General features: G+C 42.1%; 1 protein-coding gene across 1 annotated transcript in view; it reads left to right on the forward strand.

The window, feature by feature from the left end:
* Positions 1-25175, forward strand: part of gfod1 (glucose-fructose oxidoreductase domain containing 1) — a 35870-nt gene extending 10695 nt beyond the window's left edge. The window contains exons 2-3 of the mRNA XM_026179397.2: positions 17502-17695; positions 17973-25175. Of these exons, the coding sequence (XP_026035182.1) occupies positions 17502-17695; positions 17973-18713 (935 nt within the window). The 3' untranslated portion in view covers positions 18714-25175. The remainder of the gene's footprint in view (positions 1-17501; positions 17696-17972) is intronic.
* Positions 25176-26522: the final 1347 nt, after the last annotated feature.

Below are 26522 nucleotides of genomic sequence, written 5' to 3' on the forward strand. Positions count from 1 at the left end.
TCATCATAAATACATGTTTCCACCTCTGATACGCTTACCTAACAGCACTTTTGACTGGTGATGAGCTCTCTGGCAGCCCACTGAACATGTTTAAAGTGCAAACGATGCCCAAATGTACAAATTACAAGAGAATAGTCAGGCAAATTTGTCATCACTGAAGAAAAAAAATGTAAAATGAGTGTCATTAAATTAGTTTAACATTCATATTGTTAACAAGCTTAAAAGAAATGTTAATTGTACATGTGTTATTAAAAATACATCTTAGCTTAGCTTGCATTTCCTTTGTTAGCAATAGCCTGAAAACCATGAAGTTGTTTTTCCTATGTTTACCCGCTTCAGTGTGTTTGCCAGATGTGGAAATTAAAAAAAAAAAAAAACTATTTCTTTATCATAATGCATAAGAGCATGTGTGAAAATGCTTTGTGTGTGGAGTTTGTTCTCTATTGTTAAAGTGACAGCTACGCTAACACTAGCTAGCTGCTACTAGGCCAGTCATAGCTACAAATGTGTGAATGCATTAGGAAGGCCACACCACCAAATGTATGCCTGTATGTCAGGACAATTGATGCATAATTTTCCAAATTTCCAACTATTACCACATCATGGCATGTTGTTTTAGATAAACATTACAGAGTATGATATAAAAAAAAATCAAGCTGTTTGGAACAGCTAAATATTGGCTGCAGAAAAGCAACTTAGGGGTTAATAAAGTGCATATTAACTAGCTAACATTTCTAATTAATCTTGTCATCTGATGACTTATTTCCAGCTACCACACACACCATTGTGGTTAAACCACATTGTATAAATGAGGGAGTCCAACCAGTGTTAGTGTTTTCTGTTTGAGTTGCTATAACCAGAGCAGGTCACTCATTATGGAAAAATAACCTTTTTCTGTATTTATCACATTCTTAAATGATAAAAAGGTACACGAGAAGAGAGCACCTCTGATGTAGTCTACAGAAGGGCTCCGTTTTCTTCAGGGTGACTTTGCTTGCATTCATCAGCCTGATGGATGAAGGGCCCTTTGGCTGAGCGGTGCTGCTGAGTGGTTTAGCTCCAGACAAATTAACCACCCTCGCAGACGGAGTCAGCCAGGAGATAGAGTGGTATGCCGACATTCCCAGGCCTTCTTTTTTTGCTTTCTCCGCTTGTGTTTTTCACCACAAGTTTCCCACTGGTTTGCGTTCATGTTCTACTGGATGTCCATTAACATGTTAATGACAGCCTGGGAGCGCAAGTGTGAAAAAGTGTGTTTTAGAGACAGAGGAATGAACTGAGAGACGATGAGGAGCAGTGAGGAAGAAAAGCAGAGAGAAAGCTTGTCATCCTGTGAAATTGCCTTTGTGTGTTGGATGAATGGCCGGACGGGGGAAGCTCTTTCAGCTCACCGCCACGCTGTGCGGACAAGTGAGCATTCCTGGAGAAAAGGAAAGTAGAAACCTCCCCGTCCCTGCCCCTTCGACATGCCCGCTTTCTTCTGCATGGACCCATTAGGGACTGTTGTGTGGCATGAACTTGGGGTCCAGGCTTTGGAACAGGAATCACATTGTGTGTGTATGTGTGTGTGTGTTTGTGTGTGTGTGTTTTTAAATCCAAGGGCATTAGGGAGGCCAGATTTTTATATAGAATGGGATTTGAGGCAGGCTTTTAGCGTTGAATAATTCTGCATTATTAGACTAGAGTCTTAATGAGGATATTTTCCTCTATTATTATATTTGAACAGGAATGGAAGAGAAGCTTTCAGAGATTTCTCGTTTAGTGTCAGTCAGTAAATCTGCCGTGTGTGGAAAAGGTTTCTGTCTTTATTTTTATTATCCACATGAGGAGAAATGAGAAGCCGGCATTACTTCTCATTCCATCCATCCATCCTTAGCTTCTGAATTATATAAGAAAATCCTCTCTAACGCACTGGGGTGGATTGGCAACAGTTATTACTGGTAAATAATGGTTGAAATCATTACAGCTGTATCACCAGTTCACATGGGTGACATGTTAAATGAATAAGGTGTTGGTGACACTCAAGCCATCTTCATACATACACTGATGCCTTGAACATTTACATGTTGCCTGACTGAGCAATGTGAGAATATCACATAGTCACAGTCGTAGGAATACGTAAAACACTTGTCATAGTTTTTTTAGTCGAAAGACTAAATTAGACATATTTAGAGGGGCAATCGAGTTTTAAAAAAATAACAATAAATAAAGCTGTACTGTTTTCCACATGATTCAGTGAAAAACAAGAGCCAGACGATGTGGCTAAACGCTAACTCATATCTTATCCTGTTATGACCCGTCGCTACTTAATTCCTTCCTGGCCTGAAAACACCTCGCTGATCAGCCTGTTAAAACACTCCCACTTACTGAGTGTCTGTGTGTAGCTAACTGCAGCATGTCAAAACAAAGATACCTGTGCAATCAGCTGCGGTGTTGGGAAACTACTTGAGTAATATTTTCAACTTGCACAAACTTAACCAGTGGCCCCGTCATCATCTTCTCTAGCATGCTGCCGGCTGATGCACTGTCATCAGCTTATGTGGCTCTTTATTCCCCGTCTTGTCCTCTGTTGTTCCGCTCAGATGTCCTTTTATGCGCTGTGTTCAGGAATAGGTCTGTCTGTGTGTCTTAATTGGCCATCAGGGAACAGGGACAAGAGGCATGTGCGGATATGAGTTAAAGCCCCCAAGTTTTTGGTCCGGTTTTTCCGCTAAGACTATTGTAACCACACCAGGTCCTGCACTTTTTTCCTTTTTAACCTTGTTGGGCCTATTTTTAGATCACGCTTGAGCAATAAAAAGCATAAACTGACACTGCGGAGTAACGTGCGACGCAGCAACGCGGTCAACAGGAAGTGATACTTGGGTACTCTGTAGTAAAGTGTGTCTCACTTCCTGTTGTGTGTGGGAAGTGTGCGCTTGGGTGATATTGAGGATTTCTTTCAGCGTTTTCCTGCTAACGACCGGTGACCCTTTGTGTTCTTTTCTTTCTCTGTGCATGTGTGTAACATATGAAATATATCCAGCTGCCCAATAAACAAACGGAGAGATGGAACGATTCAGAAAAATAGAAAACAGATCAGGTTTTTCTCTTCTTCTTTCCATATCAATAATATCTTTGTTGGTCATGTATCTCTCTGACTAATGTCTCTTTCCATCCTTCTTATTTTTCTGACAAATTCTTTCCAGCTTGCCCTCATGCATGACTCAGTCATACCACGGGTGTAACTGTGTCGCTGCAGTCTCCCACTGACTTGCTATTATCACACAATCCCAGTCAGCCAGGTGCATGAAAGGAAGTCAGATACCACTATGGAGCGATTTCATGCAACCAGCTTCATTTAAATCTCCACCATTTAAAGGAATTGTCTAAAATCATCAGTTTTTAAAGGTGCTATGGGTCCCATGTTATCAGTGTCCCATTTTTTTTTTTACTATATATAGCAGAAATAGTTGAGCATTCTCAGCATTGTTTGAAGTCATGATTCTAGCCATACGTTATATATTCAGCCTCCTCCTTGAGGGAATTATCTGATTTTTAAGCCCCTAACAGCTCTCTTTGTGCGGTCCAGATAATTGCTAACTTTGTCTGTCTGATTTTCAGTGCTCCCCAGGTATGTCGCATTAGGTTTATAAGATTAGGTGGTCTGTTTGACGTCACTGGACATAGGAAATTCATGTAAACCTTTTAGTATATTGTAATTTAAGTCATCTGAGCAGGAGCCAAATTGCTGCACTTCCTCTGGGCTCTGACTTGAAATTCTAGCCCCTGACGGAAGACCTCGGCCAGTCACACATCTTTTCAAACCAAATCAGGTCGGTAGTATGAAGACTAGAAAAAGCCTGCTTGGAAATTAAGAAGTGGTGTTATGTGTTAAGCAGAGGCCTTTCTCCTGGGAGAGAGGGTTTAAGTCTTATTATTATGCCAGAAATGAGTGTTGATTGTAGGCTGCAGTTAAAATAAAAACTGTCCCTGGTTCTGAATGTGAAGCCAACATGAAAGTTCCTTAAACCTGCATTTCCCCAGCAGGGGGCGACTACTCGGTTGCAAAAAGACGTCGGTTTGCATAGAAGTCTGTGAGAATTTATCCTGAGCCTTACTTGCTGTGCTTTTTGGAAGTCGAATTTCCCAGAGGAACCCACCCGAGGGATTAATAAAGTTCTATCTTATCTTATCTCTTATCTCTTATTTTTTGACCTCAGTAAATACTTCTCTAATGAGTATATGGACCCAGTTACTGTATCATATTCAATACAATGTGTTATTTACTTACTGTTTGGATCATTTGTATGAAAATAAATGCCAAGTCAGTACTGTATGGGCATGCAGTGTTATGTGTTGCATAATCAGATCCATCCCTTTCATCAAAACTCATTATGTACGTGACTAAAACACTTGAGATCAAAATGGATGCGGCGGTGGTGGCTGAATGCATCTTTTTTATACAATATATGGCATTTTGATAATGCATGTATTCATGTGCATATGGTGGAAGGCACCTCAAACAGAGGTGTGGCTTCAGGTTTGCTGCTGAAGGTGCTTCAATGATATGTTCACACATTACCCCAGTATAGTGAGAAGCCTAGAAGCTGAGAGCCACTGTTCTCTGTCACAGTATGCAAATGATCCATGTGATCAGACTGAAAGATGCAAATACTGGAGGTGATTTTGCGTACAGTAGAGCACTGTTATTTAAATTACACTGACCGCTACAACCCTTTTGGATTTCTTAGAATCACAGATGTGTCATTGTGCAGTTGCATACCACTGCACATCTGGATCTCTGGGGAGAATTTGATGAGTTCACGATGTTTCACAATCTCGCTCAATCATTCTTTCAGCCAGTCCCACAGACCTGCCTATTGACCATTGATGTTCTTCTGCGGCGCATTGCGATGTCTGTTCTCTGCACAGTCATCGTAGAAGCGCTTTGCATTTTTTGACCTCGTTTATCTCACGACTCCAGAAGGCGCATGAATGAAGCATTGTGTCGGTGCCCTGTCTGCTGTTAACCCAGCCATAGTGAGTTATGACTTCCAAAGCAGCCAGGAGACTGCCAGCCAAATTCAACTGGGTCAAAAAAAAAAAAGAGATCTTTCAAAAGGCAGTGTGTCTGTCTCAGCTGATGGAGGTCATCTCTGTTTATTTATGTAACGTCATTGTCGATTTAGAGTCTTTGACTGCAGGTTCTAAGACCGTTATGTGTCACGTCTCAGCAGTTACTTTGTAATTGGGCTATGTTTCAAGCAATTGTTGTTTATGGAGACGGGAAACACGACTTCCCCTTGATATTAGTGACCCACGAATAATAATAATGTTTGAGACTTAAAGTGACATGTTTGGCAGAATTATGTGTGGGGAAGTTGTCACATTGATCAGGGGCCTCTTCAGACAGCACTTTGTTCACATGTTCATATGTTACTAGTTAAATTGAGCCCTTACTGAGTAGAAATTAACACAAGCTGCATCAGAAGGACTGTTATCGCTGCAAGACGATGCACTACTTAAGTATTATTTTAGCTGTTTTAAGTATTCCAGCATCCAATTAATCAAGTGAAGTGAGATAATACACAGTTGCTTGCCAATAGCAAAAAAAAAAAAAAAACTAGCTCTGTTACTTTAGTCAGGAAATGTAACATATTTTTATTTACTCCTTTTAACAGGGACATATGTAGCTACTGCTCTATACAGCTTTTGATACAGTGTTACCTGTGCAGTAATTTGATGTGTGTAACAAAGTTCCACAGTAATCGTTGTCATGTTTGTGCTGTGTTTTCTAATTCTGGTTTGGATTCAGTCTCCAGCATGCTTGGCTGGATTTGAGAGATTGCCACAGTCACTGTTTTTTAGTAGTTTTACAACACTGTGCCAACACTTTGGCAAAAGAACGAGGCAGCGCCTGCTCCTTGGCAGGCTTCCACAAATCAGCCAATCAGAAGAAAGTGCCCTTTAGGAGACGGGTACCTGAAAGAGACAGGAACTAATAGAGCCTTATTTTTACAGATGACAGGCAGATACGAGGGGTGCATTATCACCATGACGACAGTCCTGCTTGGCCCAAGTGTTTTCCCTCCTCCATCCCTCTCCAGTGATAATGGTTATAGTGGAACGTCTTTCTTGTGAACGCAATCGCATCAAAACGTGTCAATTAATTAGCGTGCGCCTTAAGTCACTTGCCCGCCCATGCATCTCAGGACATTAATGATTACTAATGATTGCTCACTGCCCTTTACTCACGTGTCAGTTTATGGTACAGCTGTCTGCCTCCTTATGTAGCGTTAGCTGTGGGTCTTCAGCAACGTGTAAGTTCACTATGGAATGACTTTATCCTTCCCCGCTCCCTTTTTTTCCCACAATATAGAAGTAATAAGCTTAGAAGTCATCTCATTAACAATCACATGCTGTCATGTGCTCCATACAGGGTCCCTTACGATAACTGTTAGCTCACTGCTGCTCATTACAATTCTGACCTTCCTCCTGTCGCCTCCTCCTTTCACTTCACAGCAGCTCAGTCTGGCACAAAGACGCCCTTCATGGCTCTGAATGAAGCCAACTGAAAGGAGGGCTGGAGCTCACCTCTTGTTTTGACAAAGCCTGACTTCTTCCAAACGGCCACTCTAGCATGCTCACCTGTTAGTGCGATCCCTTTGGAAGATGCAGTTTGTTTTTTATTATTGTGAACTGAAAAGCTCAAACTTGGCAATATTTTCTCAGACACTGTACACAGTAACAGCAGAGTTACATGTGTCTTTTACCTCATGCATGGCATCTGTCCTTTACCCTAACATATAGCACGTTTACATTTTTAGTGCATTATTCTGTCACATTGTCCCAGGCTGCTTTAAATGCCAGTTACTTTGGCCACCTAAGAGCAGCTTCTCTGGGACAAAGAGTCAGTTACGTATTTATTATTGATGACAGCAGGTTTGCTCACTGCGGTCCTTGTAGTCCTCTATTTGCTTTTTTCTAAATCAAGTCGTCTGACTTTACTTCTTTCTGTACCTAATGAGCTGACACGTACGCATGACTAAGCATTTAAAGTGATATTTGCCTGACCGCAAGCAGTTGTTTATATGTAAATGAGCCCAACCAGCTTAAAGTGGCAATTACATGAGGAAAAACATGTGCGTCTGGGTAGTCTTCTGCCTGACCTACATAGTAAATTAAGGCAGCTCTGAAAGCAAAATGTAACAGAGAGGTGCTTCTTTGGGAGACAGCTCTATCACTGTCAGGCTTGTTTTATCTGTCTCAGCTGTGCATGTTACCATGAGCCATGATGGGAAGTGTGCTGATTAGGATGTGGTGAGAGAGGAAAAGTAGCCGTTCAGCTCAGCAGTTAATTAGACCCTGGAGGAACTTGGGGGGGGGGGCTCTTCAACTACAGACACGTGCAAACTCTTTGTGATCCGAGGTAAACATAAAGGCTAATTTTGCCATTACTTTTTTTTTGTTTGTGCTAAATACATTTTTATCACTGCACAGTAGGAATATTTAGCTAACTGTGACATATTGTATGGATGGCCATTTCTGTTTGCATATACCTGCATTATCAATGGGCAGCAGCAACCTTAATGCATGCCCATAGTGCTTGTGGTTTTAGTGGAAGCCACTCCTTTGATTACGAGTCAAAGGAGTGCCAGTTGCCAGAGGGCCACGCTGGTGCTGGGGTTAATAGCTGCACTTAAGCACATTTAGGGATGCTAAACTCCTTGAGATTCAAGGGCATTAGCTGAGGCCAAAGCTGGTTGAATGAGGCTAATGCTTCCTATCATTCATAGCTGTACTGTGTCCTAATGGACTTAGTGTTGCAATACCTAGTGTTTTATCATTCCTATCCATCTGCTGGCTGTACTCTCCCCAGGTGTGCTTTTTCCATGACTCGTAACACTATGAACACCACCAAATTCTTACTCCTGTTTGGCATAAATATTATCTTAAATAAGGCAGTTTAGTGTTTGGGGCTTCTCCAGGATTTGTTAAAAAAGTTATATGGCATCCACACATGCCCCCTGCCTTTGCATTAGCTGGAAAGTTCCAAGCAAAAGCAGTTGACAAGAAGGTGACACCAAACTTAATGCCTATTACTGTAAAAAAATGCATTAAATAACATTATATACTTTATAATACACAAGAAATGAACATTTTGGCATCAGTTGACATCAGCGGTAAAATGCATGAATGTCACTTGACATCTTTGGCATACAGAAAATAGATTTAAAAACCATAACCGATAATTTGTTGCAATAAACGTCCACTTGGAGAATACAAAGCTCTCAGTAAATAGCAGCTTGTGTACACATGTTAACAAAAAACTGCACCAAACATCAACTCATTAACACTTATCTTGTATAACAGTTGACATTGTTTGCACACACCCTTTTAAGGAAGTTTTCCTACTGAAATGTCATTCAGATTATCCACTAGCTGTTTAAGGAGGAAGGTGATAACGCTGGTCAGTAGACAGGTAGTGGTTCTTTTGTGTAGTGGTGTACGGGAGGGAACACACAGACTCTGGGGTTAGTATAAAAATATGCTAAATCAAACGTGCATCTCTTAATCGGTTAGGAAACAAAATTGATCTTTTAAACATTTTTGAACCAGACACCAAATATTACCAAATTTTGTTTCCATTAAACAGTGACTGCGCTCCTCTGGACTCGAAGCAGATTGATTTGAAATCCAAAGCAGTAGAGCAAACAGTGCTGCGTTCATCCATCACTGCTATCAAGGTCACTATTGACATGCTAATTTCACAGTGTGAATACACAAAAAACAGCAAATTAGTGAGCAGACAGCTGGCTTTTGTTTGCTTTATGTCCAGCCAGAAGCATACAGTGTACACTGATAAGAATGTCTAATTCTCCATTTGTTTCTGGGCTCTGTTGCCACCCCCTCTCTGCTGTGTAATTGCTTTAACTTAAATTTAATTTGGAATATTGAGCAGAAAGATGAGCCTGGCCTGCCTTGCCTAGTGTCTGCTCCTGTTTGGTGCTGAAGAACCATTCAGTGAGGCACAAACTGCTTCAAAGATGCTGAGAATAGTAATACTGGCTTTAGAGAATCTGTGTTGTTTACTCAAACACATCATGATACCAGCTAATGCTGCGTGTGAACCCTGCTTTACTACATATCGATTTCATCAGTGGATAGGAATGTAGAAAGCTCCTCCCTGACACGTCTCATTGTGACCCTCGCCCTGCAGGAGCACGTGCGTGCCACAGCGTGGCAGATGGCTATTTCTCCTGACTGGTTCCCCTACATTTCCTATTTCTGGCTTCCTCGGGCGGAGGGCCTATTGTGTTGGCTGTTGCAATGATGCCTTCAGCATCCTTCTCGAGCCACCTGGTTTTCCTTTCCAGCTGTTTCCACAGGGCCGCATTAGAGGCGGATTTAAATGTGAACTCTGGTCTTGTAGTCTGGTTTTGTCCCCATTTCTTCAGCTGGTGAGTCAAGTTTATTGTATCAGTGTTGCTGATCAGTATTTGCTCTGCCATCAAAAGCAAGTCAGTGAGCCTCGCCCTCACTTAAACCCAGCCTGACCTTCCTGCACAGCCAACACTTCCAGCCTTTCCTTCCTCAGCAGTGCCACTCCTGTACAGTGGAGGTGTGAGATCTCATGCAATGAAAGCATTCCCTCTACCACACACAGCCTCATACCCTCCCTCTCGTGTTTCAAGGCTGTGCCCTGTGTTTGTGTGTCTGCTGAAGTGAATATTTGGTGCCCTGTAGGATACGCCACGAGTCGTGCAGAGAGGCCCAGATGATGTGTGTGGCAGTGAGCAGAGAGGAGCACTGGACTGGAGAAAGTTGGCCTTCATTTGTAATGATGCAGCTGCTCTCTCTTTCTCTATCCTGGCATTCCTCTGTCAGTGTCTCTGTCCAGCCAGTGTTGACTTAGCAAAATGGAAGAATATCAAAAATAATCATATTTACAGGACCTGAAGCAATCACAGCCTTCAAGACTTAGAATTTCGCTTGTTCATTGCGGTAATTTGGCTGAATTAAAGACTGTCACTGTAATTTTTGATATTTTGATGTGTAAATGTCATAGAACAAGTAACATGAACAGTTAGCAGTGAACAGTTTCCATATAAGCCATATATGAACTCAGGGGCCAGATCAAGTGGGACCCTCTTGGGGCTGAAAAATGAAGCCAACACTGATAAACATGGCCTAGTTTGACTAAATAAACACTTAATTGGATCTCCACCTAATGCACTTTGTTTGTTTTGGCACCAGTAAAGTTTTCTAATAACAGCTGGCACTTGATCAATACTGCGTGGACAGTAAAGCGTAAACATGCAGGTATATGGATTTTTACAGGAGTTTGTAAAATTGTCATGTCACCATCTTTATTGCACATCCTGTTTTTAATAAATAGAACTTGCAGGAAGTCACGCATGCTTTGTGTGTATGCAGAGGACAGTGGGTTTTAAATTCAGCAACTTTTATGTGTATGACTAGGGATGGGTATTGATAAGATTTTCATGATTCCGATTCCATTTTCGATTCTTTATCGATTCTTATTTTTAAAAAAGGAGAACACTAAGGTTGATTAGCTTAGAACTTTGTTTTATATGTGTGAATGTGTGTGTGAATGGGTGGATGACTGGATATGTAAAGCGCTTTGGGGTCCTTAGGGACTAGTAAAGCGCTATATAAATACAGGCCATTTACCATTTTACCATTTATATCTTCTCTTTGAACAAGATAGAAATTTAGGAGTAACATGGCCTTACAAACCCAACAGTGAGATCTTAAGAGAGCCACAGCCTACGGCTCTTCAATGGGGTGTCACAGGGTCCCCAGGAAAAAAATTGTAAATGTAAAATAATAAAATAAATATTCTTCTGTAGCAATAACAAAGTGTAACATAAATTATTCTGTAGCAATTACACAAGAATATCCAGAAATGTCCCTGCCTACAATTAAACACATTCACTTACCGAAAATCATCTGCTGTGGCAAATGGGTTCAAGCCTTTTACCACAAACTGAGTCACTGCTCGGTGACATTCGTCTATCCTGGCCTGAAAGGAGACGCTACCGGTAGACTGCAGCGAGAACTGCCAGCATCTGAGCCAGACTCTGTCTCTCTCATCATGGTGGCCTAAATGCACAGTAATGGCAGGTTTTGTAATAAGGCAGATCGCGCTAACATAATATGCACTGTTAGTTGATTATTTGCCTGCCGCATTAACGGGAGAGGACGTGCAAACGTTACCGCTGCTGCTGGGTTGAGATTCACGAGTCCGGAGCAGAATTAAAAACACGATCGCGTGTTTTGTGAGCAAATGCTTTTGCATATTCGTGGTGTTTCCTCCCTTAAATGAAGTATCTACTTTGCAAGTATTGCAAGTTGCCCTGTTGTCATCCGTTCTCGTAAAGTATAACCAAACTTTTGAGCGTTTGAGCCGCCATGTTTCCTGCCAGGTAAATGACGCTCCGCAACGTGGTGACGTCAGTCAGGGCGACTGGAATCGATAAGGGAATCGTTTGCAAAAATGGCAAACAATTTCAAGGAACTGAAACAGTGGTTTTCGATACCCATCCCTATGTATGACTGACAAGAACTACATGTTTTGAATGCTTTTTCTTTTTCTCTGCATATGTTAACTTAGTAGAAATTGCTGCTAACTGCTGCAGTGGTTGCACTGTTAAAATTGATTGTACACGATCTCATACTTATTGCTGTAACGATGTTAACATGCTGCACATGGCTCATCCATTCAAGATTCAGTGACTCATCTGTTCCGTCCAATTAATTACAAAGCCCCTGTCTGCCTCATTCTCCTCTCCCTGCAATGAGATTAAGGAATTAACTTTTGTTTTTCACTAGAGGGTCATGATCAGAATATGTGCGAGCAAATAAATTAAAACTAGTCACCTGCTGGGTGGTGTTTCTGCCTTTCCAGCTTGTAGCAGGAACACGTTTCTGCAATTTACTTCTTTTTTGGACGTCAGGTCTGTGAGGCGATGGGGTGTGTTTTCAGTCTGTGAGGTCGGCTGATTTGTTAGGCAAGTTGTCAGGAGCGTGTACCTGAAGGCACCTGGAGGGAAGCGTGCTACCACTGTTCACTGAAGGAAGCTTCTAATCCTAGAAAGCTAAAAAATGGCAGTCTTGTACAACCTGCTTTGCAAAATGTCAGTGACTCTTATGCAATGCTGCTGCTCCTGCTGCATACCTGCTTTCATGGTACATTGTCTGGATTTACACAGTAAAGAATGATGCATCCCCATTACTGGCCTCTTTATAATCTATTAATACTCTTGTCATATCTATAGGAGTGTGATTGTCCTTTTCCCCTCTAATGCAGGGCCTTCCTCTCTCTTTGCCTTTAAATCTGTTGGTTAGATAAGTCTTATATGTGAATTATTGATGCTAAGGGACTGAGCCTCTGTGCTCAAAGGTTTTTTCTGCTCCATTACTGCTCTCCCACTGGGTCAGGAACTTTACCTGCGATTTGAGCTTCAATTTACCCCACCAATCCTGAGGAAGTGTAGCTATTCGACCAACCCTAACCCCCAGCGTCAGGCCTTTACACTAAACCTACCGTATATCTAAGGATATTTTCCACTGTTGATCTCACATGTGGCACACATTAAGAAAAAGAAGAAGCTTACTAGCTGTACATCCAGTAGATTATCAACCACCACTGTTAACACACTGAAGGCTCAAAGACCAGCTAAATTGCAATATACAGTATTTCAATAAAGCGAGGTTGGCCAGGAGAGAAGCAGCCTTAACAGAATGGCATCAGGAACAGAGGCAGGTTATAGGCTGATTCCTACCAGCCCTGTGGCAACCAAGCAGGTCAGAATTTGCACTTATCCCAGTTGTTACATCCTAGGTAGGGCTCCAATAATCCAGAACACCTTAATTTAATGACCACTTAAATCTGATAGGCAGGTCAGTGCGTATTACTGTCGAATGAGTTCATTTTTCATGTCTGGCATCCTGGTGTCGCTTCCATTGAAGGTACATCTGTGATGTGTTCATGGTGCAGGTGTAAAGTGGGTTACAGTGCTTGAACATCTAATTAGTAGCACAGAAGAGGAGCAAGCATAAACGGAGTAAGGGTTTTTTAAGTGACAGTTTATTTCAAATGAATTTTTAGAGATAGGGTGAGAAGTTCGGCCATCCGGGAGGGGCTCAGAGTAGAGCCGCTGCTGCTCCACATCGAAAGGAGTCAGCTGAGGTGGTTCGGGCATCTGACAAGGATGCCCCCTGGGCGCCTCCTGGGCGAGGTGTTCCAGGCATGTCCCACCGGGAGGAGGCCCCGGGGCAGACCCAGGACACGCTGGAGAGATTATATCTCTCGGCTGGCCTGGGAACGCCTTGATATTCCCCCGGATAAGCTGGAGGAGGTGGCTGGGGAGAGGGAGGTCTGGGCCTCTTTGCGTAGGCTGCTGCCCCCGCGACCCGGCCTCGGATAAGCGGTTGAAAATGGATGGAATTTTTTGAGCACCTCAACATAACACTCCGCTGTTTGTGTCTGCTAGCTATAAGGTGCAGATGCCGATCAGGACTACTTGGTATGTACTAATAGATAAACTGGAAATAAAAGCTAACATGTAATGTCCTCAATCAACTTAGCAATTTAAAATCATATATTGAATTTATACATGAGCTGTTTGTTAAACAAATTGAGAGCAAAGCAGGCTGTTAACAGTCAATGTTAGGTTACATCAAGCGTCTTGATAAATTCAGTTGGAAGTCTAAGTCTGTCTGACAAAAAAGTTATTATGTTTCTTATTTCTAATTAATTCCTCATTAATTCCTTCCCATATGCTGCACCAGTACACCTAATCTCAGGGTTTCCCCTTAGACTAGGTATTACTTGGTGCTGTTGTTTCTGTAACTAACAAAAATTTCAGATGCAGAAAGGAAGCACGTCTGTCTAGAGATGATATGTCTAGAGATTAACATCAACTCAACGTTTCTCACTTCCCAATGCTCACAACTGAGTGTTGGAGCATAGATCGCCCACTAAATTGAGCTCTTCAGGTCCCTTACGGGGAGCTGTATATGGCCCACAATACTGCTGTAAGTACACAAAGTATTGTATTTTACCCTCAATCCTTATCCATTCGAGTGCCATTTGTTTACTCTTGGAAGTCCTGCCTAGTTGTACTGATGACACTGTATCTTTCTTTGGCATCCCATCTTTCAAGGGATTCCCATGTGATTTCTTAAATTTACAATTGCTTTCGCTCCATTTCCCATCGTCCTCCTCTTCTTTTTTTTTGTACTCTTTGCTCTGTGCTCTGCACTCGTATTTCTTCTCACGCTCCTCTATTCACTTTTAATTCTGGTCTACCAAATACAGCATTAGCGCTGTATCATTTCATCTCCCAGCCGTTGGTTTACTGCAGTGATTGCTATGATAGCACCTTGTGCTCAGGTGCATCCATAATCTGTTGCGCAAACACACGATGTGTCCTCTCACTGTCTGAGTCACACTTCAGCAGAGTAGCTCCCCTGACTCATCAGTCTGACCTGCCTAAGCCAGGCTCGACCTTTCAGAGCTTTGTAGACAAGGAACGAAAGGTCGTTGCTGATCTGAAGAGAAGCCGCTTTTCATCTCCATAAAGGTCACACTTTAGTTTGGCATGACAGCACAACCATAAGAATAACAGTATAAAAAGTTCCAGTATTCTTTGTCATTTTTGTATTGTTTGTATTCTATTGTTCTGTATTGTGTTGTAACTAGGCAAGCTAGTGCTTCATATGAAAACCAAAATACCCCATCAAGAACATTTAGCATTTAGCCTGAAGAGTCTCACCCGAGGCAGTGTGTCTTTTCCTGTATCTGTTTCTGTGTGTTGCTGCCAAGACGAAGGGGACGTGGGTAAATATTTTTTGCTTTGTGTGTGTGTGCACAGTGGCTGGGTAATGGGTGGGGGGGAGGGGCTCCCTTAGCGATCCTCAGAACTGGGTCAGAGGGATTAATATCCTGACCTGGCTAATTGGAGCTGAAGTTCACTTCCAAAACTGCTAGTTCACCCACAGGCAGCCTCAGCCGGGACTCCACTATGAAGCTTTTCACACTCTGAGGGCTCAAGGAATGTGTACAGTATGTGAAGCAATGCTTTTAGATTGTGTGTACATATCCTTTATTATTTGACTCCCTGTTGACAGTGTGAATCTAGAGCATTTACAGTGCATTAAGCTAACAGTGGCAGAAGTGGCCACGAGAACAGCTCAGTGTCAGCGTATCAGTCAAAATAAATCCTTAGCAACAGCCCGACACTAGTGGGAGGCTTAGACCCCCCCAGTCAGTCAAAGGTTTTAAGACATAAGCATGATCGTGCAGAGAAAATACCACATTCTTTCACTTACAAATACAAATGGATTTAAAAATGCACCTTTATTCAGTACAGTGGTCTGTAGTTATCCTCTTTGAGTTCTTTATTCTTATCAAACTAAAACAGTACAACAGGTACCACGTGTGGTCAGTCAGAGTTTTTCTAATATGGAACAGGCCAGCCGTTGTTTTGTATTTACCGGTCTTACAAGAGAAAAGGTTCCAACTGCGCGGTTTAGAGGAAGCAGCGTTTCTGCTCCTGTGCCTGTCAGTGGTTGTATGCATCTTTTGTGAAAACCTAGAACATTTAAGCTAGTTAATGTAGATTACTATTCACATTACCTGTCTTTACACATGAAAAAAACATACACATAAAAAATTGAAATTTAATGTAACACATTATCTTCATTGACAAAAAGATATAAGTTAACTGGCTTTTTTTACAAGAACCTTGTGGTACTGGCCACACCGCAAACAAAGATGGGCTTCTGTTGAAGTTTATATAGATTTCTGTATACTATGAACTATACTGTGTCACTATGTTGACTTTGTTCTACAGTATGTTTCATCATTTACTATTGTGGCCACAGAGACTGTTTACTTCTGCTTTGCACTGGTTGTATGCATTCAAGGCGTCCTCATGATGGATATTTTTTATACTTTGTACAGTATTGAGTGTTATTGATTAACATTGATGTTCTTTGCAAAGATGTAGTAAGGAACAGCACAGCTGTTTCAATGTTTTTGTCATTCAGAGCCAGTTTGACAATCAATTGCAATTTGCAGACAGATTTCAGGGTTTTGCGGTGGGGGGGGGGGTGTCTCTTTTCTGTCACTCAGAATTGATTTTGTTTGAACTGTTGGCTCGAGGCAAAATTGGTGCTTGGCCTGATTCTGTTTCGTCTGCCTAGAAACTGAACAACAAATCAATGAGTACGAAGCAACTTACTCCTCAACAGCATATTTTGCAGTACCATCACTATAACGGTGATGTGAGGACAGACATACAGCCTCACATCTTGGTTGTGTTCGGGTGTTTCTGCCACCAGTGGGCCTTTTGATGTGCTGGAAGTGATTTTTATTGGGTTTCGTACACGGTCTTTCTCCTCTCTTCTACCATAAGGCATCCAGTAATGCAAATGAACCCTGTCTAAACCTCTGTGAGCTGTGTGGTCTTACTGTACACCATGGTTATGTCTGCAATATCACGCATGCCTGCCAACAATTATTCAACGTATCAAATTAATTGACTTTTTATTTAATAAATCACAACAACAGTTGCTTCATGGCACTTTATATTCTAAGGTAAAGCCAATAATACAGAGAAAACCCACTGGGAGGGGCGGTTAGGTGCATAAAGACAGGACAAAAACACACTTTGGAAGAGATCTAGAGATTAATAATAACTAATAATTAAATGTAAAGAGGTGTATTAACACATAGTGAGTGAAAAAGGTGACTGAAGAAGATGCACTCGATGTGGGCGATCGTGGCTCAAGAGTTGGGCGTTCGCCTTGTAATTGGCATGTTGTTGGTTCGAGCCCCGGCTCGGACAGTCGTTGTGTCCTTGGGCAAGACACTTCAACCGTTGCCTACTGGTGGTGGTCAGAGGGCCCGGTGGCACCATTGTTCGGCGGCCTTGCCGCTGTGGCTACAATGTAGCTGCCATCACCAGTGTGTGGATGACTGGATGTGTAAAGCGCTTTGGGGTCCTTAGGGACTAGTAAAAGCGCTATACAAATACAGGCCATTTACCACTCAATACATCATGGGAATACCCCAGCAGCCCATCTAAATGGCTTTTAGTGACTTTAGAAGATCTTCATTAGGTTTGGCTGGTGGAGCCAATAATATAGACTGCAAAACTGCCTTTTTGCATGGATTCACCATTGGTGCGCAGTTTACACTAACAGTTCTCACGACCCAGATAGGAACTACTTGAAAGTTCATGACATCTTGAGCCAGTTGTTGTGGGAGTTACCACATTTAGCAGCTTTGCATTGTTTCTTCAGGGGAAGGGATGTTTTTATGCTCAAGAGGATATTATGACTCTCTCACTCTCTCTCTTTCCGTCTCTTCTCTTCCACCTTCTTCCTTCATCTGAACATTTCAAGTAAGCTGTCAGGCTTTTTTAGTACAATAAGTTGCAAGGTTGCATGTCTGATTCCCCGTTGTCTCTCCTTTATTTTATAAGGTATTGGCAAAAATGTAATCTGCGACAGGACCGCCACGCCTCTGGATGCCTTCCGAATGATGTCAGCTGCCCAGTACTACCCCAAGCTGCTGAGCATTATGGGAAATGTTCTGCGTTTCTTGCCAGCTTTTGTTCGAATGAAGGAGCTGCTGGAGGCAGGTTACGTTGGAGAACTTCTGGTCTGTGAGGCCCAGGTATGACCAGAACTACTTCTGTTTATTGCTGTGTGAAGACATTTTATACAAATTGTTTCTTATGCTTTTATCTCGATGTTAGATTGAGTTATAGCAGCACCGGCATAGCAAAGAATCAATGTTGCTACAAGACACTGGTGGTACCCTGGTGATTTGATCCCAGATGCTACCCAACTATCTCCTTTTCATTCTTGCTTTTCCTGATCACAGTCAAGTGAGCCATAATAAAATCTAAAAAACTTGTGCTCCCTCCCCTGTTATCCTCTTTGTCTTAAAGGTCCACAGTGGTAGCCTCCTTGGGAAAAAATACAACTGGAGCTGCGATGATCTGATGGGAGGCGGTGGCCTGCATTCGGTTGGCAGCTACATTATTGACCTGCTTACGTTTCTGACAGGCCAGCGTGCGGCCAAAGTCCACGGCTTCCTCAAGACTTTCGTTAAACAGACCGACCACATTCGGGGCATCCGCCAGATCACCAGTGACGACTTCTGCACGTTCCAGATGGTACTGGAGGGAGGCGCCTGCTGCACCGTCACGCTCAACTTCAATGTCCCCGGAGAGTTCAGGCAGGAGGTGATAGTTGTAGGGACTGACGGGAGGCTAACGGTCACAGGGACAGACTTGTATGGACAGAAGAACAGTGGCGGTGGAGAAAGTGGTGGTGGCCCTGAGCTCCTGCTCAAAGACACCACGCCTCTCGAGAAGGCCTCCCTGCCGGAGAAGGCCTTCAGTGACATTCCGTCCCCTTACCTCACCGGGACGATCCGCATGATCCAGGCTGTGCGGCAGGCCTTCCAGGACCAAGATGACCGGCGGACGTGGGACGGGAGGCCCCTGACAATGGCTGCCACTTTTGAGGATTGCCTATATGCTCTGTGTGTGGTGGATACAATTAAGAAGTCCAACCAGTGCGGAGAGTGGCAGAACATTGTGGTCATGACAGAAGAACCAGAGGTCAGCCCAGCTTATCTGATCAGTGAGGCCATGCGGCGGAGTAGGATGTCCCTCTACTGTTAGCATTTTTAAAACTCATGGTAGCGCTCAAGCGGCATTGTTGGAAGTTTTTTCACAGAGCTGCCGGATTCCAGTTTTGTGTTGAAATTTGTGTTGTCACTGTTACAGAGGCTTTACACGACGACGTGCAGAGAGTTGTGGTTTCCCGTCCTCAGCGGTAGGAAAAGCAATGTGATAAATAATCAGAACTTTATTTATAAAGAAGCTTTTTTTTTTCATTTTGGCAGCAGGTTTAAGCCCTGCGGGGAGATGCACTTTTAAATCAAGCTAATTCATGCAACAGAAGGACCTACAGTGGCGGCATATCAGGGAGTGAAACTACCTGCTGGTTAGTTGGTCGATCAGTAGGAGGCGTCCTTGTGGGGATCGCCTTCTAATGTTCCCATTTCACCAACAGATACTTGCAATTTCATATGCTTTTCATCACCCCTGCTGGCTGCTTGATCAAACAGTTATTTGTGCCTCCTGTTTCTCCTTCTCTTCTATATAACTGGTCTAGAAAGACACACGCCCTACACTGTGGGTCTGAACAAGGACTGCCAAGGAAGAACGATAGTCTTTTTTTAAAATTGTGCCAGTCTGTTGTTGCTGTAATCTGAAGTACTTTTAGTACTAGTTTTACCAAGTGAATGTTAAAAAAAACAAGTCAGTGTGCTTCTTAGTCATGCTCTGTCTGCTCCGTATGTTTCTCCTATGTGTGTGAAACAAGAGAAAAAAAGAATCAATCATTTGGCTGGTGTTTTTTTGGGGGGGGGTCCCAGAGGACTCTGGTTTTCATATGCAATATAAACAGGCAGAAGGGGCACTAGTTTCTCTCTGAGCCTGAAATAAAGGGTTAGATTAAACTATGGTATGCCTTTATGCAGTTCCAGTCGGCTGTGCATCACCTGCGTGGTTGGTCAGTGTAGCGGTACTCTGACTCGTTTTATGCTATCATTGTAGCGACTTAATCTCATGTGGCACTGAAGTGCAGACAGTCTTGCATGTAAGTTTGCAAGCTATGTGCAGATTTCATTCGCACACTTCTGTGCAATCAGTGCTGCAAACTAATTGCAAGCCCGTGTGGTCTGCCCAGAGCTTAAGTAAGACTGAGAACTTGCAGTAAATCAAGCAGTGTAGCAAAGTGTGGGCGACTACATTTTTTAAAAAAAAAAGAAAAAGTTTTTATTCAAAGTGTTAAGGTTGGTGTTATTTTGTGTTTTTTTTCTCATTGTTGGAAAAATTTCATATAGGCCTAAAGATCAAACCCAGTAGCATTAATCCATCTGTCAATAATTCCTAACTACAGTACAGTGTCTGTGGCCCTTGGCCCCACACCCACTGATCCCTGCTTTCAATTATTACATCAAATTTTTACATTAACTGTTTTTAAAAAGAACAGTTCAGATATGCATCCAGCGTTTTGGCCTCTTTTAGCTCATGTTCCAGTGTTTTGGTTTTGCGTCACTCTCACCGCTCTCACTGACCTTATTTCCAGCAGCAGCAAACACACTGTATGCTGCCATACATATTTTTAAAGGAACTACAAGGTTCCTTCAGTCCACTGATATCTATGTCACCAGTGTGCTCTAAAGACTAAAGAGTATTACGGAAATTGGTCCATTGACATGGAAACTCAAAGGCTGTTTTAATATGCAACTTTAAGAAAAGGGTTATGGTACTGTAGAAGACTACAACAATAAAGCCATACCAAACAGTACACAATTAAAGCAATTAAAGCTTAACTTGCAGTCCTGCTTTGAACCCCTATAGAGCCAGTGCCGTAGTAGGTGACAGCGCTGTCTGCACTGGTCTGCTGCCAAGATTGAATCTAACTTATTTATTTAGTTTATGCGCGGATTGTCAAGAGGAATGAAAACATGAAAACGGCATCCGCCTACATTGGAAGATTAATATCTCTTGCATTAGAATAGTGAGGAAGCTAATCAGTAAACTATGCTTACACAGACCATCAACACCAAACAGACCAACCACAGTTGTTTTCTCTGAAGGTGCACATCAGACTATGCTCTAGCTACACTGTAGTTTTAAAACAGTTGTAAGCGTGGCAGGAACCACTGCAGCGACGTTGTCAGCTGCGCTTCAAAGCTGTCCATGTCGGTTTGCTGCTTTGTAAATAGCAACAATGCTGGAAAAAAGATGAGCAGTGGCAGTGAAGCAGTTTCAAAATGCCCGAAAGCAATCACATTTTTGATCTTTTGCAGTTCAGAACAATCTATATTACTACAAGCCCCCACACTGGTTAATATTTTAACTGGAACTTAATTCAAACCCCAGTCCTCCATACAGCTTTCTATTATCTGGACAAAGGCAAATGCAGCTTTGGACTTGTTATGTAAGCAGAAATGTATGCTGTAAGTTTCATCAGCTTTCGACTAATGCACGTAACAGTTTAACCCACCAATCAGAAAACATAACAAGCAGGTGTGTGACTCACAGCCCAGCTTCCCGGGAAACAGAAACAAACCATCAGAAAGTGATGAAAGCAAATACAGCTGAACTTAAAGTTTAACGTCAGTCGACGCAGGTGAAGGAATAACACCAACCCACAAGCCAAAAGATTGATTTTTTTTTTAATATGCATTCTCTATCCATAAGCTGTGCTGAAATACTAAATATGTAACGACTACTGAAAATGTACATAAAAATAATATGAAGCAACAATACGCTTTTGTCTAAAGAATTAAATCAGTACTGTATGGGGTTTTTTGTTTTTGTTTTTTTGTACAAACCAAGGAACTGGAACATGTCTGGATGAATGTTAGGGTATTTATTCTATGTTGAAGTTTCCACTGACTGACCTGCAGTGCTATTGTGGGAGCTTAACAGCAGACTGAGGCCTTCGGAGCATTCAGCTTCTTATTTCCATTTATCGGATATTGACCAAAAGAGTCTCTTGTGAAAAGCTTTATGTTTTCTCTTTAAATGCACTATATCAGAAAGCAGCACAACTACACCGTCACCCATGAACTCATAGATCATAGAGTGTCAGTGCATGCTCTTTTATTGTTTACTGTTTAGTGCTTTGCTGAGGCCAGGCCCTCTTTAAAACCCCTCATGTCACAGAACAGAAATTGAAGAACCAGAAAACACTTTTGCCTAAATAGTTTGCATGAAAAGCGCAGAGTCCGACACTGATAAGCTGCCTCTCAGTACTTCAGGGAAAATATTGCCCCGTGTTTAAACGCCTTATCAAATCTGCATATAGACTTTCCCCCCTTTGTCAGTTAAGCTCACAAGATATAGCTATGTAAAGAAAAAACAGAACATGCACAGAAGTTAGACTTGTTTCTTCAGAGTTGAATTTGTCTGTTTATTACCATCAACACAGATTTGGGGAAATGAACCTAAGGGTTGGTCGACTGTGAAGAAGACACTAGATAAGCAGGCACTTAATAGGAAAAAGGAGAGGTCTTTAGGACCCCACTGATATGGCCTTTAACTCATTATACTGCTGTTTGATTTATAGCTCTCTGCTGGAGTAGAACTGGTTGTTTATTTGTCCCTGTTGAGTTCAGCTGGAGGTGAATGATTTGCCTTTCTCGCTGGTTAAATATAGATAGACGCACACAGGGAGGGAAAGGTTGGAGGCTAAATATAACACCTACAGCATATTAAAGGCAGCTTATGACTTAGGTTAACTTTTATTGCAGTAAAATCTGACATTTTTGCTTTAATTGGTAGCATTTTATTTGCAGGTCTGTTTGGCCCTTATGCACTCTCGTAAAGTCCTGTGTGACTGTGCACTTTGGTGCAGTCAAAGATCTGAGAGTGTGATTTCTGGTTAATTTCCAGTTGGATTCTCTTGTGAGTCCTCCCTGTTTCTGCACAAGTAAATACTTTATGTGCTTATCTCTTCCGATGGAAAATGCATTTTTCAGATCAGTTCAGACTTTCTTGAGGACACATCTCAAAGGAGGCAACACCTTAAGACATAGGATTTGGAATTTGCATAAAGGCAGAGCTATGAGCCTTCGTATTCTACACGAGGGCCTGACTACGACTGATTAAAGCCAAAACTACGTAGATGTTAGCAGTTGGCTGTGCTGATCAATTTGCTGATAATTAGTATTGTGACTCTTTCCAGTAAACCTCCCAAGCATTATTAGAACATTTTGAATCTCTAAAGTGCTAATTAATTATTAAGAATTTGTGACACGTATCTATTATTTTTACCAATGCTGCCACCATGCCCCCAGGGTGGGGCCCTGATGAATGGATTAGTGGTAGCAGTTTTGGAGTTGGGTTCAGTTCTTGGGATCACGCTCCAGGCAGGATTTGTGATAGTTGTAAGGAAGTCGATGTCTTTTGGAACAACCATGGAAGGGAGCTTGATCTGCATCATAGACTGTAAAGGATAGATGTGGCTTCCAGGTCCTAAACCTGAAGCCAGTTGAAAAGTGCCTTAAAGCTGTCGAGTCTTACTGAATACAAATATTACGATCCTTAGTAGAGTTTAAAAAACAAAACGAGAACGCAGGGAATCCTTTAGGGCGGGGCTACCTAGTGATTGACAAGTCATTAATATTTAAGTTTGCGGTGTCATAAAAATATTGACAACGCTCAGCTCGAGGCTTCGCAAATCAGTGGATGACATCTGCCATATCCATCTTTTATACTCTATGCTAGGTAACAGTGTTGATGGTGATGTCAAAGGTACACGTGCCATGAGCCAAAGTCTCCTAGAGGTGTTACACTAAAATACTCATCGTGTTTTACTGCACCTATTTTAATGTTGTGGCTGATTAGTGTATGTTGCCTGCTCACACAAGCTCACATTGTTTCAGCAGGTTTTAGTGCCTCTGCACAAATAGATTCAGTGTGCTTTTAGATCAGCCTGGGCCTCATCTAGAAATAAATCAGCTATATTTAGTGTTCCGTGGTCAGAAGACCCATAAACTTAAGTAGACCTTCTTGAGCTCTTCATGTGTTTGAAGCTTATCTGTGTAGGGGTGAGTGCAGGTTTCATTCATGTCCACACAGAGCCATGGCCCTTCACAGAGACTCAGTTAGTGGATACAGCAAAAACTTTTCATTTCAGCCAGTCTAGATGCTGGATAGGGGAAAAAAACAGTGAATCAGAGAAGAAGTCATTATGAGTGTTGTTACATCACAAGGCTTTAGTGGTCATTAGCAAAGCGTCTCCACCAGCTTTCATCTGTGAACGGAGAGGCAGTGAGCAGCAGTCTGAAACACACGAGGCAATACGTGGCTTCTGAAGCGCTGAATATTTAATGAGGAATGTGAATGAGCCGATACGGCACAGTGTGAGGATGTCATGCATTTTATCTGTTGACTGATTTTATCTTTTTTTTTTCTAAGTTGAACCACTGAGTGTTTTTGCTTTTCATTCTGATGACAAATTTTGTTGGTTTTTCCTCCGCCTGTCAGGATGGCCCGATTGTGCGTTGAGAAAGACGCTGCAGAAAACCTAAACACAAAACAAGAGGTGCTCCGGTTCCAGCACTTTGCCTCGTTTGCTGACAGTCTGACTATGAACCGCTCTGTCTCTGCGTTGACAGCGTTCACTGACTCATTGCTCAGGAAAGGCCTTCGCTCGCTGAGAGGGAGAAAGAGCGAGAAAGGAGGTGGAGGTGAAGGTGAAAACCTCAAAGAGATGCTTCTCATACACTCGGAGACTGTTAATTCAGAGCCGGATCCCACATTGCCAAAACTAAGTCTTGATTTGACCCCTCTCATCTCATTCTTTCACACTCGCTCCTCTGTAGGTCTCCCCTCCCTCTGAGGTTCCTTTTTTCAGCCACTGCTGAGAAAGTTGATTTGCTTTACTTTGCATCAATCTCTCCTTTCACTTGTCCCCTTTTCCTCCCTTTCCCCTTTCTATCGTGAGCCAGGTTGAAGCCTGGAGGAAAAGCTCACTGGTGCTTCTGCAGACCTCCCGCTCATCTTATTTGTTGTTTTCACAGCCGCACAAAGGCCGCTCCGTACACTCACAGGTTGTGAATGCCTTTCCACAGCTGACTCTGGCCGTGTCTTGCTTGCTTCCCGCTCCACAGATATCCATTTTGATGCTGTATTGTGACTATATCTGATATTTATTGTTCTGTATGTATATCGTGGATGCATGGACCTCTGTAGATACTGTAATTTGAACTCTCAAACGCATATTTATGGGTCTTACTAGAGAGAATGTACTTGCTGTAGGAATAATTTATATTTTCTATCCGTTAAGGAGGTCAGTTGGTGTCACAAATAAACGCCCTGCTGTAATGTTTTGTTTTTTTGTTTAGTTTTTTTTGTTCTGAGTGACTGTGTAACTTCTGTTTCAGTGTTTACTGGCAAATCTCCCTGCACCAGTGCTCGGCATTGATCGAATATGTGTGGCTAAGGGAATGCGTGAAAGTGGGGGAAAATAAAGTGTGATCTTGTGTTTGCGACATGGTTTACAGCTTCAGCACTTGTCTAATGCTGCAGTTTCTATGGAATAAACAATATATACATACACGATGGCTCTCATTTCATTTTTCCTCAGTTAGATACTGGGCCACCACATGCTGGCAGGACTGCTTCAGCACACTGATTCTCCAAGTCTCTGATACTCTACTGGAACCAGGCACCCATTTCTTCTGTTATTTAGTGTTTTTATGACAGTCGTGGAATGCACCATCTTACATATTGCTCTTTAACATTTCACTGATAGGTACGTGTTCCATTGGTTTTAACATATGAAAGACCACAGAAATTCTGTATTACTTTTCAATAACCTTTCCACTGACAATTAGACTCAAACTATACCTGCAATTAACCCCATAGCATAAGATGGCCAGCAGATCCCACACTGTACATGTAAGGAGTTCCTGTTTTTGCTTTCATTTGTCACTCTTATGTGTTTAATATGAAGAAAGGTTAGAAAATGTGTATTATGATAAATCCAGCTTGTGTTACTGAGCATTTTTTGAAAGTCTTTGCTGACCTCTGCTGGCTATAGTGGATGCTGCACATGGTGTTGCTCAGACACAGGAACCCAAGACCTTCTTGCTCAAAGGAAACAATACCAACTACTTTGCTGCCAAAACCCAAGATTAAACTTGTATATAATCACGTTTCTAAAATAGGTTCTTTTACAAGTTTTCCAATACCACTCTTCCTGCTTTAAACCAATATTGCATTCTTCCATTTCCTGCTTTTTTTTTTAATAACAGAAGACTCATTACTAACTGCGTGCAGACGTATTAGAAAACAGCTGTCTTAAATGAAGGAAATATCAAATCAAAACTGTGTGTCGTGTTATTTTAATTTTGTCTGTATGAAAGATGATCAGCTAAACTAAATCTTAACACTGAAAAGTCTCGGCTGGAGCTGCCACATGATTCAAGAAAAATAGAGAACGAGTCCTGAAAAGTGCTTCAACACATGATAAGAAAGCAGACCGAGAGAGTTCAGGCTGTGTTGAATAAAGGTGGTCGTACCAAATACTGACTTTTACCTTTTATACTGTATTACTGTGTATGTTTACATCACTCCTATTTCTACCAGCTAAATGTAAAGAAATGAAGGGTTGCTCAAAACCTTCACAGTTTCATATCAGTAAGACTCATATGAATATCATATGAGTCTTACTGTAACCTTGTATCATTTCCATAATAAAATGCAATAACAGCCTAGTGTGACAGAGCAGGTAGGAGAAAGCTGCAGCTTTACCTAATGTCATGAACAGTTTACATCTATAAGGGAAGTGTATTTGAAGTTTCTAATTTCTCTGATTGGGCATTCTGCGATTCCTTTCCTAGCTTCCTCTCCTCACAACTTAGTCCCTCCACCAGCAATGTGAATAGAGGTGAGAGGCATGAT

Source organism: Astatotilapia calliptera, chromosome 9 (genome assembly GCF_964374335.1).
Source record: "Astatotilapia calliptera chromosome 9, fAstCal68.1, whole genome shotgun sequence".
NCBI lineage: Eukaryota > Metazoa > Chordata > Actinopteri > Cichliformes > Cichlidae > Astatotilapia > Astatotilapia calliptera.